Source organism: Ananas comosus, linkage group 3 (genome assembly GCF_001540865.1).
Source record: "Ananas comosus cultivar F153 linkage group 3, ASM154086v1, whole genome shotgun sequence".
Lineage (NCBI taxonomy): Eukaryota > Viridiplantae > Streptophyta > Magnoliopsida > Poales > Bromeliaceae > Ananas > Ananas comosus.
Window position 1 is genome coordinate 4957658 of NC_033623.1, and position 17660 is coordinate 4975317.

At 35.0% G+C, this 17660-nt stretch overlaps 1 protein-coding gene across 4 annotated transcripts; it reads left to right on the top strand.

Moving 5' to 3' along the window:
* LOC109708171 (probable serine incorporator) lies at positions 528-14372 on the top strand. Of its 4 annotated transcripts, none has more exons than XM_020229797.1 (13): positions 533-709; positions 1027-1256; positions 2405-2481; positions 2919-3078; positions 4608-4632; positions 4824-4913; positions 5897-6068; positions 6609-6682; positions 7037-7106; positions 11830-11901; positions 12117-12250; positions 12362-12435; positions 14063-14372. In XM_020229797.1, coding segments are annotated over exons 1-13 (1266 nt in total). In that variant the 5' UTR covers positions 533-707; the 3' UTR covers positions 14149-14372. The 4 variants fall into 4 exon arrangements, with proteins under 4 accessions (XP_020085388.1, XP_020085389.1, XP_020085386.1 ...); XM_020229796.1 differs by having other exon boundaries at positions 534-709; positions 5885-6068; positions 14063-14350; XM_020229799.1 differs by lacking the exon at positions 11830-11901 and having other exon boundaries at positions 528-709; positions 5885-6068.

Consider the following 17660-nt stretch of genomic DNA (forward strand, 5'->3'; position numbering starts at 1 on the left):
TTTTTTTTGAAACATGGTGAATCGTTCACCGCCTTTTAAAGACGATGAATCGTTCACTGCATTCTCTCATACTTTTTACACGCGATGAAATATGGATTATATAAAAAATAGAAAAAAATAAGGTTGCTAGGATTATACGTGGATTATTAAAATTTTTATTTGGTAGGTAGGATATAGATTATTAGAATTTTCAGATTATTAAGTTTATATGGAATCAAATGGATAGGTTATTAGAATTTTTAAGTTGTTGAATGATTTTTCGCTTTCGTAGGAAATTGGGAAGACGGTGAATTGTTCACCGTCTTTAAGAAAAAATTTTAGCTGTGTCACTTATACGGCAAAAGAAGGATTAATTTACAAAAAAAAATAATTTTATAGGATAGTTTAGCCGGTTAGAAAATTTTATAGAGTTATTTTGAAAAAAATTCCGAATGAGAGATATATTTTAACTTCTCTTCTTTTTTTTTTTTTTTTTTTTTTTATCGTGCATGTGTGTATTGCTAGTTTTAGTGTGGGATTGATTATTCAGTGGGTTTCTTGCGTTTCGGAAAAGAAATTAAGGTGCTCTATGATGAAAGAGCGCTATTTAAAGGAGCTGAGAGAGAGAGAGAGAGAGAGAGAAAGAGAGGGAGATGAGGGGAGTCACTCTTTCTCTTTCTTTTGCACAAGCACTACCACATCTCCTCTCTTTTAATTTCTAGCTCGAAATGTGAGTTCTCCAACACCCATCTCTTATGCATTTTCTGCATTACTCTTTCTCCGAGTATAAATTTCCTTTGTCGAGCAATTAGCGTATTGGGTATTCTAATTTCCATGTGGGTTCCAATCAATCTGATAATAATTCCATTCTATCACGCGTTTGATTTATGCCTATTATATAGGTGGTTGACTCTCCGAACTTTTCTTCGTAAAACCTCGAGTGATTAACTTTCGCTTATTTTCTGCAAATGTGGCATAAAATTTTCAGTGCTTTCGCATTAAAATTTTGCTCTATTATCAGTTAATTGTAGGTATGTTTGTTTGCAGGACGGGAAATCCTTCCGAGCCAGTTGGAAATTTCACAATAGATGATGATGTGAGGAACGAGGAAGTTGGCAAACCACAAGTACTAGTTGACAAACGGGAGACCGCATATGCAGTTAGAAGGAAGCAATCTCTCAGAGCGCGATACATATTCGGTTTTATTTTCTTTACAACAAACTTATTAGCTTGGTTTTTCCGAGACTACGGGTACAAGATTCTCCATGGCCTTCGCCGTAAGTGCATTGTAGCTCTATAATGGATGTGACCAATATATTATTGGACTGTTGAATGCGCCATGTTATATTTCGTGCGATAATATATTTTGCAGTTTGTAGGTTCTTTTCGATCACATAGAAGTATGTGACTCATTTACGTAGAATACAAACTTGTCGTAGTCGAAATAAAGAAGGATTAATACTAATTTGCTCGTGCTTTTAACAAAAAGGATGCTCGCAGAGGTTCCATTTCAGTTTGTTCTATAACAAAGCTCTGGAAATTTATACATGAGAGCCTTAAAACAAAGTGTTGTTCGTGCATACTAACCTTTGCCAATGAAGGTTCTAAGAGAATGCTCATAATTAATAAACAGCTACTAATTATGCTGCTAACGCGAAATCCTCCGGCAGAGTGACTGGTGATTTAGTTTCTTAGTCACGCTATCTATTCAATGCATTGAGATTATTAGTTCTGCTATGCCTATATTGCAGCCTAAGTCTAACTGTTTCTTTGGGCTAACATGCAGATCACCCCCAGGATATATCAATGATTTGCACTTTACCCCCTTGATAATCAAAACCTGCAGAATACCCTTGATAAATTAGGCTCCGTGCTTTTTGCCTGATAGAAGGGGTAAACTGTTCAGATATTATTTTTCTAGGGATTCAAATATCTATGGGTAGTTTTTTATAATTTAGCCTTTTTCTTTTCCCTGTATCTCGTGCCGGTAGGATCATCTTCCCTCTTTAATGGTAAGATAGCTTCTAGACACGTGAGCTTTTTATTTACTAATTTTAAACTGAAGACTTAAAAGCCAGAGTTGGGAAATGAGATGTTATCTATCTGTTTTCTTTTCCTCATGACTTTGAACGGCATTATGTGTTATGTATATAATCTAGTCTTCGTCAACATATTTGGTGTACATCATTCTATTATATACATGTACTGCAAAAACATAAGCTCTTAGCGGCTTTCATCGGAATAAAGAAGAAAGTGCTAAACTGATAATGCTTCTTGAAGCAAAAATTTATAACTGTTTCTGGTCTAAGGTTGTAAACCATTAAGTTGGTTAGATTTTTTCACTTGATTTCCTCTCTTAATATGTATTGCACATTCGTTCTATCACAGTATCTCCATTCATTCAATCGTTGTATCTCTTCTTCAGATATAGCAGTGTGCGGAGAAAAAGGGGATGAATGCTTTCATGCTGGGGGTGTCCTTCGTGTGAGCCTAGGGTGCTTCATATCCTTTTAAGATAGAGAGATTTCGTTTCATTTTAGTTCTCGTGAAATTCTAATTTTGATTGGAAATGATGTTTTCAATGGTGCTTCTCAACATTCTCCTATGTAAGTTTAGAAGCTTTTACATATATATCCTTGCAAAATCATCTATATATATCTCTTTAAAATATTAATTTTTCATATATACCCATGAAAAGTAAAATTTTGAATGAAAATGCCATCATCATAATTTGGGGATCAGTCCCCATTTCTTGGAAGGATTTGGAAAGAATTTCGTTTTGTATCAAAAAGGTTTTCTGAGATTCAAGTTTGTAAGAACAAGGGTATATCTAATATTCTTTGAGGTGTATATCTGTAACTTCAAGAGTCTACTTGGTTTTACACACTGTGTTCGAAAGATTGGGATCTCTTTGCAATTGCCTTAATAGAAATCTTCAGATTTTTTTCTCTGTTATGTTTGCTAGTACATTTGGAGCTCGTAAGCTGCATGAAGTTCGTGATTGTTGGCATTCAAGATGCTGGATTTTAAAATTTCTTCTGTTCCTTGTGTCAATTGTGATCTCATTCATCATCCCTAAAACTTTCATCCAACTCTACGGTGCGTTAAATCATCAATGATTTATCATCCCAAATATGATTGTGTGACGCCCTAATAGAATAGTCCATTGGATAGGAGAAGAAATATAATTGGAGATATTAAGAGGTCAGGGACCCTAGTAACAATAACTGGGTTTAAGCATTTTGGCCTAGCAGTTTGGGCATAACGAGTTATTAGTTCTAGTGGATTGGGTCGTTACAATTTGTATCAAAGAGCCGGTTCATTACCAGGAAATGTGAGGTGGGTCTCACATCGCCTTGGGTGATTTTGGACTATGTATGTGATTGGGCTGATGAAGACGTCATAATATGGGAGAGTCTGTCATATGTGACGAAGACTTTAGTTATAACAACTAGGCTTTACTATTTTGGGTCGGTGATTTAGGTTCAACAAGTGAGCTTTCCAATGCATTTTGAATCGTGTAACGACTCAGTTCACTAGTGCTAATAACTCATTAGGCCCAAACCACTAGCCCAAAATGCTCAAGCCCAGTTATTATTGCTAGTGTTCCCTGTTTCTTGTATTTTCAATCGTATCTTCCTTTTCATTCGATGTGAGACTATTTTATTGGGGCCGTACAGACTTCTTCTGTTTAGACCCTGACTTTCTCTTCAGGTCCCCTTCTTTAGTCATTCCCTAACCTAAGATCACGAAGCTATGTGAGATCTATCTTGCATTTTAGGCTAGTGAACTATCTCTGATACATCTTTGATACCAAATGTAACAATGCAGACTCCTCCTGTTTTAGACGCTGATGTCCTCATCAGGTCTCATTGCCTAGCCTAGGTCGCCAAGCAAAGTGAGATCTGTCCCATCTCATGTTTTCAACTGGCAAACTAGTTCTAATACCAAATATAACTATCTTTTCCACTAGTATTAATAACTTGTTTGGCCAAACCATTGTCCAAAATGCTTAAACCCAGTTATTATTACTATGGTCCCTGGTCCTTATATTTTTATTCACAATTCATTGTCTATCCGACGTGGCACTATCTACTATTTAGGGTGTCAATGAGTCACCTCGTTTAGATCAAACAGGGACCATCTCACATTTTCGGTTGGCAAACAGGCTCTTATACCGAATATAACGACCCTGTCTACTAACGTTAATACCTTGTTGGGCCCAAACCATATGCCCAAATGCTTAAGCCCAATTGCTAGAACTAGAGTTTCCGTCACTCATAAGCCTCTCACACTCTCCAATATTATTTGATGTGGGACTATTGGGGTGTCACAAATTTCAAGGTTCATGTAAATATAAGTTGTTGATCTTCTATGTGGGAATGGAGTTCCATTTCTTAGTTTATTTTAAGTACCTATATTAATGGCCACATCATTTATTTTTATTTTTTGAATGAAACAAAATATCAATTTACCAAATTCTTATTTCAAATCGTTGTAGTTCATGTGTAATTAAGTAAAACTTGCTTTATAATTATTTTACACTAGCATCATGTCATTGATGTGAACAATAGAAAACCTTAGTTGATTGACATGAGAGTGATACTCCATTTTTCTCTTTTTTGTAGGTGAAGTTGCTCGCATCGGTGCAGGGTAAATTGTAACACTTTTATATTATAAGTTCTTTATTTACAGAAATACATAGGAACATGCTGGTCAAAAGCAAAACAATGGAAGTATTTCAGTATTTTGCTGCACGTGCGCATTTGGTCAATGTGTATGCATGTATGAAGCAACTAAGAAACAGTTGGCCCACAATTTCCTCTCATTTATGAATTTTGTAGGATATTTCTTCTACTCCAGCTCATAAGCATGCTTCAATTCCTGGCATGGTGCAATAGCCAATGGATGCCGGATCCGCAATCAGGTCGATGGTATTGTATCATATAAGAACCATAGCTCTATAATACATCATCCATTTCATCTTCTTATGTCATGGTACCTAAATCTTTGCATTTAACTGTCTTGCTTAAGATAGCAGCTCTTCTATGGGCTATGAATAATTGTTCCTAGAAAGGTAACATAGAACTTTTGCGTATTGCAATAGGACGTAGAAATAACTCCGATCAGGCTGATGGATGACAAGATTATTACTAGATAATCAAAGCCCTACTGATTGATATACATTCACAAAATGGAAGTCAGAAGTTTAATATGAAACTTTGTAGCGAGGCATAATTTCACAAGATTCTACAATCCAATTGGATGCAAAAAAGACCCTATACATGCAACACGTCCACGATTAACTTACTATTTTGTCAGAACTCAGAAGACCATGAAATTAAGAATAGAACAATGTAAAATAATGTCAACAATGAAATATTCATACAACAAAGATGTGTCCCAATTATGAATCCTTGAATAACTATAAGAAAACATTTCACGTGATGCAGATGTTTTGCTAACAAAAACCTACACTTTTTTTTTGTTTCCTTGATGATTCCTTTGTCTGCAGCTCTTAGAAGAATTAAAAATACTTTAAGTAGTCCTAGGTTTTTTTTTTTTTCTATTGAAGTAGAAAAGAGGAAATTCAACTTTTCTTGAGTTTTTGGACAGAATAATTCCGCTGGACTGTTGAAACATGGCCTGTTTTTCTCAAAGAATACTTAAAACCGAATTCTCACATCCTTAAGATATTCCTTTTTTAAAAAATTCTTCCTGTTGAATCTACATACAACAAATTTCACCTGTTAGACCTAATATATGTCCTTATTTGATGAATATATGTCCTTATTTGATGAATATATGTGCAAGGTATTGTTAAATGACTTGCTTACTTCTTTGAAATTTGAGATTAGACATAATTTCTTTCTTACGGTTTGAAAGGTTGACATAGCATTGACAGTCTTATCTTCAGTGGCTTCTTTGGGTTATTCTTGTCAACTATTTCCTACATTGCTTCCTTCAGTGGGATTGTCCTCATGTATATTATGTATGCTCCTCATTTGTCCTGCATAATCAACATTTTCTCTATTACATGGACGGCAATTTTGGTTATAATCATGATGATCGTGTCACTTCACTCGAAGGTATATTCCCATGGGCAACTTCCATTTCTCTCTATGTCATTTTCTTCTCTATTTTAATATTTTATTTGGCAAAGTTGATGAAAAATAATTGGTATTCCTATTTTTAATTCTGTTTGTTAAATTTTGTAAAACAACTTACTAGGTAACAGCTAATATCAAGATTGTCTGCTTGTCTGGCCCACATGCTCTCAAGCAAATTGCACTCTCTTAAGTCTTTATTTTCTATCACTTGTGGAGAATATGGTTTTTTTAACTTTTCTATATCCAATTGTAACATATGTAGTAATTTACTTCTTTGAATCTGATAGAAGGCTTATGGTTATTTTGGTTTTCGTTGTTTATTTGCCTGTTGCAATGTGAATATAGGTTTCTTGATAGGAAAGCTTATACTTGGCATTTCATAGTTTTCTTCGAATTGAGGGTTCACTTAATAAGATGTTATATCAATTAACTAAAGTTTGACCTGCAATACAAAATTTCTAAATGATGTGCATCATATATTACATATACATGTTTGACTTCCTTTTGCTGCCAAAATAGGTTAATAATGGCCTCCTATCTTCTGGGATTATGGGCTTATACATTGTCTTCCTTTGTTGGTCTGCAATTGAAAGGTATTGTTTCCATATTGCAAAGATTCTTTTTTTGATTTTTAGAAACTAAACCAAATACTAAATGCTTTGCTTGTCAAAGTTATTGAATTTGTTAGCATCTTGTACTTAATTTATATATTTTAGATATGGGGACGTATTATGAAAAAAAAAGAACTTGAGTTCTTAGTACGACTTCAGAGGAGAGCACAAATAAGTAGATAACAATAGGGCCTAAAATATTTCCATATCACAAAACTTCGAATTAAGAGTTGTGCAACTTTTGGATGATGCAAGCAACTATAAAACTGTCTCTTACATGTCCATTGTTGTCCTTGTTTATTTGTATTAAACTTATATTCACCACTTGACTTGCAGTGAACCACAGAATGAAAAATGCAAAACACCAAAGAAAATGGCCGAGAATGGTGATTGGACAACTATAGTTGTAAGATGTACAAACTCTGAAATTCCTTCTCATTTTTTTTGATTGTCAGATAAATTTGTCACTCATAGAGCCAATATGTAACTTTATGCTACAAAATACTAAGGACTATATAACTTTTACGAAAAGCTTGGAAGTAAGCCAAATGTTTAACCATTGTGATTTTGTATGACAAAACTTCCCTTCGATTCCCAAAACTCCTTATACTAGACAATAGTAAATCATGTTTTTTCCAATTTATGCGTTGCACATTTGCTCTTATAGGTACACTACTTCATTCGTCTCTTTTATATTTCCATCACAAGACAACATATTGGAGGGGGAAAAGTTAACATTAAAATTGAGTTAAACAATAGCTATTGCTGAGGATTTCACGGGAGTGATTTTATTTTAAGTCCCTTTGCTTTTTTCATTTTATCTTTTCCTTTTCATTTTTCCTATTATTTCTTTCCTCCTATTTCTTTTCTCTAGCTATATAAAGAGAAACTCCTCTTATCCTCTTTGCTTTTTTTGTTGGGGCACAAACTGTTTGATGGCTTATAGATAGGCAATGCAAACATGTGATTTAGCCCAACAATTGTCATACACATCCCTTCTCACTTTCGTAAAACCAGTCCCTAATGAATTTTACATACAAAAAGAAGTCACATACTTAGCATTCTCCATTTTGACTTCTTTTATACTCCAAACTATTTCATCATGGAAGCTCTACCTTGAGCTTGTCTCCTTCACTCCATGATGCCTTCTATGTGCCTCCACATCGAGCAATTGCAGTCGCACAAACTTTTGGAACTCAAGCCATCTCCACTCCTATTTTGACTACAATTCAAACATAAAAATTCTCTTGTTCACATTGCACAAAACTTGTTCTTGTCTCTAGACCTACATAGCCACTTAACTCCACCTTAGGCAGAGTACTTGTAGTGTTTAAAGTCCAGGGCACCAAGAGATATTGAGTTCCTCTTCAAACTAAGAACATGTTGTACACCCGTCAGTGACATGACTACTCCGTGCACTTTTATTCACATTGTTCCAACTCCTACAACCTTATAGGCTATATTGTTGTCCGGAGCTTGCCCACTTCTGACAAGCTTGTAAGTGGTAAAAAAAAACTCTCTCTAGGCAAACATAGAAGGAACAAGTTGAATCTAGCATCCATGCATTTTTGGGGATTCTTGCATCGTTGACTGTCGCGTACAACACATATCAATTATATTTAATGGCAATCTCTAGCTACCATTTCAATTTTTTTAATATCTTCATGAAACTATCGGGAGTTTATCTTTATGAAAGCATCAATAGTAGGAAAATCACCTCAAAACTCTATATTTCAAGCTTTAAAACCATAATTCTCACCTTGGTTGTGTACTAATGGGTTGGAGCACAAAATAAAATCATCCAGGAGCTCTGCTCCTTGCTCTTCAATTCACATCTCAGCTGTGGTTGGATACGAGACCACTAGAAAGGAGTGAATCAACTTTAGGGCTCTCTACACCAAGGATTCACAATTATACAAAATGGAAAAAATGGAAGAAAGAGGGAGAGAAATAGGGTTTCTTTAGTTGGGAGATGAAGAAGCAGCAGCTGGGGGTAAAAACTCTCTTATAGAATTCAACAATTATGTTTAGACCCCTCAAATCTGAAGAAATAGCCAACCTGAGCCCCTCAGCCTTAAACAATTTTTTGGCACTAGGAACTACATTCGGGTATCCGAAATTTCAGGATGAGTCACTTGTTCACTGCTTTCCAACTTGTTGATCTTATCTGTACCACTTTCGAGAATCCACAGGGGTTTTTGGGCACCCGAAACATTGCATGAATGGTGACCTCAGCTCTCGCGTTGAGCATTCGAAACACAATCGAGCGTCTGAAATTGCGCCCGAATCTTTCGGGCGTCCATAGGGCAATCCGGACCATTCGAAACACTGCAACTCCTCTCTATATAGTATTTTCAAGAGCCCACAACCATTTCCGCATGTTCGAAACTCCAGTTTCATCTGAAAGGGTTTTCAGATTCTGTTTCCACGTTTGTTTCGCGTCTGATCAGATCTAGCTCAATCAAATGCCGTCGAAAACTAGTTAGTTGGGTCATTATCTTGTTGAACTCATTTACATGTTCACGAAGGCTAGCTGATTCTTGCATCCGAAGCATGTATAACCACTTCTATAGATGCAGCTTGTTTGTTAAGAATCTAGACATCATTATTTTGTTGAACTCATTTACATGTTCACGAAGGCATGCCATTTCTTGCATCGGAAGTATGTACAACCGCTCTGATAGATATAGTTTTTTCGTTAAGAATCTAGACATGCAGAAATCCGTATGCTTCCTTCACAATTTTGTCACAATTTTGTTAGTGTGTTCCCACTAACTACATTGTAAAGGACATTTTCTCTGAGACTCAGATGTAGTAAACTCAAAATCGCCCAATTCATCTCTACATATGTCTTATAAAAGACTTTATTTGGCTTTACCGCTCTCTCATCAATGCCTGATCCAATCATGCTGCACTAGAATCATCTGAGCCTTGCCTTTATGTGCCACCAGCTGAAATTGTTTTTTTTTCCATTAAACTTCTTAGTTTCAATCTTTATGGCCATTCTTCGTCAGCTCTCTTAAGGATTTGTAATCTTGAACTCTAGTACGAATTGTCAGGAAATCTTGCAGCGAAATTCTTTAAACAATAGAGAAATAAACAGATGAAGAATTCAGACGATTTATGAGAAAAGATTTACTAACTAAAAGAAATATTACACCTTTTCTTTTTACACTAGAATAGTTATAACCCCTAGCCCTCTCACTTCCCTTTCTACCTCTTTAATCCTGATCTTTGTTTCTCTCTCACTTGTGATCACATTTTACTAAACCAACATCTCCTACATATAATTGAGTAAAGCACGTGTGATACGTGTACATGCTAAGAGAGAAGAGAAACTCAAACTTCTCTTCTTATCCTTATTTTCTTCACTGTAGTCCAAATTTTTTAATGGCCTAATGCATAGGGCATGCAAACAAATACTTACGCTAGGATTGTTGTGCCAATATGCGCTGTTTGGCACGGCTAGCATATGTTGTAGGGGCCGAGGAGTGCCAGTGTATCATGCCATGCCATGCCGACGGCACAGTGGCATGCACGTGCCAATATTACAGCCTAACAACCAACAGGCGCATCACTTCTTGCCATGTTTGGTCAATCTTGAACACTATGGACCATATTTACAATATATCACATACTTAACAAATCCAGACCTGGATTTTTTTTTTCTATCAAAAGGACAAGATTTTATCTCTTTCTGAGTATTCTCCAGGCTGGATCTACTCAATCAAGTAGTTGGCACACTGCCACCCTAACATCATACACCTCATCCTTGTCTAGTGCAATTAATATCATACTAGTGAAGGTATCTCCACATGGCATGTCGCGGCATGTTGAGTCTATAGAAGCAAATGAAAATATATACAATTAACGAAAATGATATCATTACTTGTTTTTTTTAATAGACGGGGCCAGATGGATGGGAAGAGATAATATTAGTTGAAATTAGAAAGTATTAATTGAAAGGTGGGTCCCACCCGCCAAGTGAGAGGGTAGCTCCACACCGCTAAGGAATTGACCATTCAGTGTTTATAGATTATAGATGTTATCGATCTTTATTTATTGTAATTCTTATAGGATCTATTCTCTTTTATGCCTGGTAAAGTCTCAATGTTAAAACATTTCATTATTATTTAGGTTCATTAAAGCTTTAGCAATGTTGTTCATAGAAATATCCTACCAAATTACTGCTTGTTGAAGCCAACCCCTTTTTTACCTTGTTTTAAGATGAAATCATAAAATCATGTAGTGAGAGGCATTATATTCAGTCATAGTAAAAGAATACTACACTATTGTGGGAACAAATTCTATTTGCCCTTCTATTTGTGAATAATAGTTTGTGAAACAAAAGTTAGAGAAGACGGCAACATAAGCTCGATGAATAGGAGGCCATAAGCATTTTACGTGGAAAGTCTCCTAAATGAACAGTGTAACCAAGTGTATCCTCACTACAGTAATATGACAAGTTTTCTCTAGCAAGTGCAATAGAAAATGCTTAATATGAACAATAAAACTTTTAAATCTGAAAACCACGTTACCTTAGAGTTGCAGTTCGGTATCCATGACTGGCTTCTTTTAGTGATGTTTTGAAGCCAGTAAGATAAGCCTTCGTATATGTAGTAGAAACAGTTCTATCTTGCATAGATCACTCTTAAAGGCAAGAGGATACCAAGAAAATGGGTATGGTTTTCTTCATCATCAATTTTGTTTTGTTTTTCTTTGTCTCATTCTTGAGAGATAATAGAGTCCAAATATTCAGTTGATTTGCTTGGCTTCAGAAGTAACCCAACAATATCTAATTTATAGTTAACATTGTCAAGCTACTGGTACATTAAAGATGATATGTTGGTTTATTCATTTCTTCATTTCCTCCATTACAATTATCTTACCATGTGGGTTATCTCTAGCAAAACTTAGTTGATAACTACATATTTTGAATTCTGATGCATATTCTGTTTTTTCTATTAACCACAGAAGAATGAAGTCAATTGAGCACAATATTACTGCAAAGTACTGCATTTATAAATTCTGACAGCATAATTAAAGTTCTTTTGTAGTAAGTGCAATCCTCTACTTTTCAAGCTTCATAAATAGATAATATCTTTTGCCTTGTTGATGCTTTGTTCTAGTGCTTCCTCATTGCTCTTTGTGCAATTGTAATGGCCACATTTTCAACTGGAATCGATACAAGATCCTTTCAGGTGAGCTGTATTTCCTTTATTATCGTTTTTTATCTCAATTCTTTGCTCATGGAGTTGCCTGTCATCTGTCTATTGCATTCCGCAAAGTTAGCATCTTTAATGTGACAATTCATCTGTCAATTGCAAATTATCTTTGCTGCATATACAGACAGTCAAAGTGTTCGATAATGCTACCAAGATTAAAACAATGATTACCGTTAAATTATGCTTTTCAGTTTGTGAAGGATGAAGCTCAACTGGAAGATGATATCCCGTACAGATATGAGATATTTCACTTTGTTTTTTCTATGGGAGCAATGTACTTTGCAATGTTGTTCATTAGCTGGGAACTTGACCATCCGACAAGGAAGTAAGATCTCCTACCAAAATGGGATTCATTGTATAAGATACGTGATAGGATATTCTTTAGCTAATTGAGATATTGACCTTTTAGCCCTTAAATATGTGTTCAAATAATCAGGTGGAGCATAGATGTTGGCTGGGCTAGTACATGGGTAAAGATCATCAATGAATGGTTGGCTGCAAGCATTTATTGTAAGTTCTCTACGTCTCCTGTCCTATCGCATTTTGGTCTTTAAGAATTTGAAATTTGGTAATTCTTCCAGTTTTTGTTGAACAATCAATATATGCAAGTTTCATGTTGGTTTGTTAACTGCCAGGATCCTGGTCAAAGTTCCCCATTGTAGATTAATAGGGGACTAAATACTAATTATATATAGTAAGAAATCTATGATGTTTTCTCTGAACTTTTTTTTATCAATTAATCAAAATTTCATTTTTTAGATTTTATCTAGATATAAGACTTAAAATAGCTGAAATCAACCTTCTCGATTATTCCTTTATTAATTTATCTCAATTGTAGTGGTAGACTACCCATTGGCTGCAAAAAATTCAGTTAATTACCAAGATGCTTGCATTACAGATAGGTATGTATAGGGGTTTTCTTATTTAAAAAAAAAATAGAAAAAGAAGCAAAGAAAATTATCATATTTTTGGGTTTGTCCACAAAGTGGCACTTGCCCCCTTTTTTTCACCATCAACAATTGTGTAAATTTTAAGCTCTCTTAGCTTTGAAGATGTAAATATGTTGGCCATCCGGCTTTGGGCCAAGTAATATCAGACACATGATTGGCACAGGGCCAAAGTCAGTTGATATTAATTTAACTAGTGTCTGCAATAAACACCTAATTGTGTTTGATTGCTAGTTACCTTGAGCAGCATGAGAAACCATGACAGTTAGTATGCTTACTCGAACTGCGCCACTCGTACACATTAGCTCTTCTTAGCTTCTGATATTTCTAAACTTGTGTTTTCACTAGTGCAATAATTATGTTAGATGAGATTCATTTAGCCGACAATATTTATATCATAATTGTCCCAGTACATGCTCGATCTGGTGGAATTAGTTTATTTCAAACATCAAGCTACTTGCATTCCATGATAATATTAGAAAATGGTATAGTAGGTGATTCGCAGTGACTAACTGGAAAAATTATCCCGTGCATTGGTATTAGCCTTTAGCCGTTATCACCATTTGAACAAATAGGATTAATGCATGGGCTTTGAAAACTGAAAAATAGCTAATCAGCAAGAGGAGAATCATTATTGGACAATCTAATGTAAAATTAGAGTTCCCTAATTAATGGTATTATTCGCACAAAGAGAAATTTGATGACAATTGGTAACATTTACTGCATAGAAGAGTATCTCAAAATAATTACAAGATGTTCCTAGGTACAGTAAGGAAGATATAAATATATGAAAGACCCTGAGACCTTTTCTAAAAAAGGCGGCAACTTCATTTTTGTTTTTTCATTTTTTTCACTTATTACAACTTTTGGTTCTTCTAATTCGAGAGGTTCTCCATACATTTTTATGAATAAGAAGTTGTGTCAAGTGATGCCAAGCTATGCCAAAGGAACCAGCTCTCCCTGCGTGCGGCAAGTTATGCCGCACCATGGCGGAGTAGCATGTCACATTCGAGTACAAATGGAAAAAACAAGAAGAAGAATAAACTATGCACAGACATGCAAATTACAAACCAATTTACTAGATGCCCTTTTGTTTTTCTTTTGTTTCCTTGGAAGGCCTTTTGATGTGTCAATGTTAACTCACTACTTTGTGTTGGACTCATGCTTACTAACTCACTCCCTCTGTGCAGTGTGGAAATTGATCTCTCCTGTTATAATGAGGGACAACGCCATTCATCACGAAGAATCCATGCAGAATGTTCATTCGTTGGTATAATATCAAAATTAACTAATCTGGCAGATTATTCTTTCTACAATGGTCAATTTGATGCTACAGTCACATTTTATATCTTACAAATTTTAAAGCCCCATGTAATTGTGTGATGCTTCATCATATGAGTAATTCATATATATATATATAACAATTTTTCATGTAAAACAGTGGAATATATCACTGGCGCATGCACACTGTTATAAAAGACGGATGCACCATCTTATTAAGAGAAGAGATCACAAACACATAAATACGGGATGTTAATCGCAACTACAAAGCAGTAGCGAAATAAATTCAAATATACGCTACTTCTACCCATCCTCATACGTCCTAATAAGCTCTCACAGTCTTATATCTTACAAGTTTTTTGATATCTTAAATCTATGCTCTGATATCATTTTTCTGTCACGCTCCAACCCGAGGCGTAATAGACGTTGCATATCTACTAAACTAGCAAATAAGGCTACAGAATTAGACAAAAACTAGCAAAAAGATGATTATCAATTTTTCACTAAATTCAAATAATTAAAAAATGAGACTAAAAAATTGAATTTCAACTAGAATCAAACTGAATTCTAACATTTATAAAACTAAAACTTACTACGAAACACGAGAAATTTGGTCCATAGAATACCATAAGTAACAAAAGTGGGTATGGAGAAATAACGAAACAAAAGTAGATAACAAACGATTATCTACGTAGTCCAAAGATTCACATATGAAAATATTAGATATAGAAACAAAGGGACTAAAATCAAACACTAACTATTTAACGTTCACTTGGTCTCAGCCTTGCTTGGCAAATTAGTCTCGGTACCTGGGTAAATAACCATACACTACATTAGTCGGATTAAGCATAAATATAAATAAATAATGAATACAAAAATTAATTCAAGCGACTGGTTTATAATTTGCAAACTTTCAGAAAACAAGAATTATCAAAACTTAAAATTCAGATTAGATTAAAACTATAAATTTATAAATCATTTATCTTTCAGCAAATAAACGAAATAAATATTAAGTCAGCGGCAACTAACTATATCATATGATCCGTTGGCGAGATCCAGAAGCACAAAACAAAGGCACTCGAAGGTGCAAATAGAACAGAGGCACTCGAAGGTGCAAATAAAACAGAGGCACCTAAAGGTGTAAACAGAATAGAGACGCGATAGGCGCAAGCACCCAATGGCACAATACAGAGACGAAGCTAGCTTCTATAACAGAATACATATCGACATGACCAACATTGCATAGCAAAATACCGAGAGATATCATAATTCAAAATTTATCCAGGCACTAATTTACAGAACAAATTATCAAATTTCAAAAATTCTTTTTGCTAAAAGAACTTGTAAATCACAGTTGAAGCTCAATTTATAGAAATATTTAATAATATGATTAACTGTTAATTTTAAAATCTACAAAATAAGATTTTCACAGAACCAAAGCATTTTTCTAAATTAATTTACGAAAAACTAACGGTTGTCCGGTCGCTTACCTTAAAGTAGCTTCGTAGCTAAAAAGCTAGTCAGTCAACAATCACACGAAAAATCAATTATCAGAACCTAAAATAGAGAAATAAAATTTTTTATTAGCTAATCAAAATAAAATTACAAAGAGGATATATATGTATATGTATATGTACATGTATGTATATGTACATGTATATATATATATATATATATATATATATATATATATATATAATAGAGTCCTGGCTATGGTGCTTGTAAAGCACCAATCACATTGTGCTTGTAGTTTTTAACCGTTAGATCAGCACTGTGAATTTACATCCGTTAAACTTATACTATTCAACCAACCCCCGTTCGCTGGAGGCCATCACCTAAAGGGCCCACATCATCCTAACCACATAATTTTTAATCTAAAGGCTAAAAACTTACAAGCACCAATGTCTTGTACTTTAAAAGTATAGGAGCTCAATTTATATATATATATATAGTAATATTATATATATTATATATATATATTATATATAATATATATTATTATATAGATGTATATATGTATACACACACACATGTCACACACACACACACACACACCACACACAACACCACAGAATATATATAATTATAATATAATGAGCTAGGTTGCTACTATCGGTAACACGGACGCACCTCCGTGCTAAACCAAAGTTGTTTTCAATGATGCCGCTTCTAATCGACGATCCGGCTCCGTTAGATTGATCTACACTATTGAAAGTATTTGAAAACTAAATTTATAATTTTTCTGGTCATCATTTACCTAATCAAACGAGCAGTCTTAAAATGAAGCGGCTGAAAATAAAAATCTCATAAAAAATCGATGATAGAAACTTGAATTTAAGTTCAAAGAATACTGATCTTACCTAAATAGTAAAAAGAATTTTCATAAATATTTATCATGATTGATATTTTAACACCGTATAAATTTACAAATGCAATCACACTCTACTATTAAAATTGTCATTTGTGAGACCACTTTTGATCACCGTAGCCAAATGAGTCGAAAAATTCTAAATTATTTCAAAATACTTTCAATAAGTGTATAATCAAGTCTAACCGGAGCCGATCGTGCGATTGAGAAGCCGCATCCATCGAAAACAAATTGGTAGCAACGAGCACGGAAGGCTGCCGATGCTTCCACATAAAAATAATTAGTATACGCAGCCGATTATATATATATATACATATATATATTATATATATATATATATATATATATAATATAATATATATATCTATAATATATAATATATAGATGGAAGCTACCCAATCCCAAATTAATTATTGTACAAACACCCCTCTTCCTCTCCTTCCTCTCCGCCGCCCACCACTACACCACCCCTCTCCCCTAACTACCGCTGCCTCCGGATGGGGTTGCCTATAACTTACGTACACGGAAGCCTCGTGCTTACCGATATAATAGCAATCGAAACTCATACATATATATATATATATATTAATATTACTATATATATATATATATATATAATAAATATATTATAGTATATATATATATATATGAGTGCAGCTACTATACTCTTATGAGCATAGTAGCTGTTGTACTCATAACTTTTTAACCATCAGATCTGCTTTAAGATTCGTGTAGATCTGATGACAAATTCATTATAGTTAATTTCTCTGTCCCAAATCCCAAATTAATTATTGTACAACACCCTCTTCCTCCTCCTTCCCTCTTGCCGCCGCCCATCACTACCACCTCCCTCTCTCCCCTAACTACCCCTTGCCTCCAGGATGGGGCTGAGGGTGCTTCGACTCCGACATCCTCGTCACATTCGGCATTGCTGTGGTCGGCGGGTCGACATCGTCTCCCTCATCGTGCCTTACCACCTCGACACCATCGCCGTGGACACCTTCTCCGTTGCTGAGAAATCCATTCTTCGTTTCTGCCTCTGTCGGGAACAGCGGCCCTGATCACTAATGTAGCCTCATGGGTCGCCACCCTCAGGGTTTGGAGTGGCGACTGTGGTTGAGGTGGGTGCTGCCGGTGCC

What these genes read in the sequence shown, in the direction of transcription:
- LOC109708171 (XM_020229796.1), top strand. An exon ending in AACTTTCATCCAACTCTACG is followed by an intron (nt 3,079 to 4,607) that starts GTGCGTTAAATC and finishes TCTTTTTTGTAG; the next exon opens with GTGAAGTTGCTCGCATCGGT. An exon ending in GTTGCTCGCATCGGTGCAGG is followed by an intron (nt 4,633 to 4,823) that starts GTAAATTGTAAC and finishes TGAATTTTGTAG; the next exon opens with GATATTTCTTCTACTCCAGC.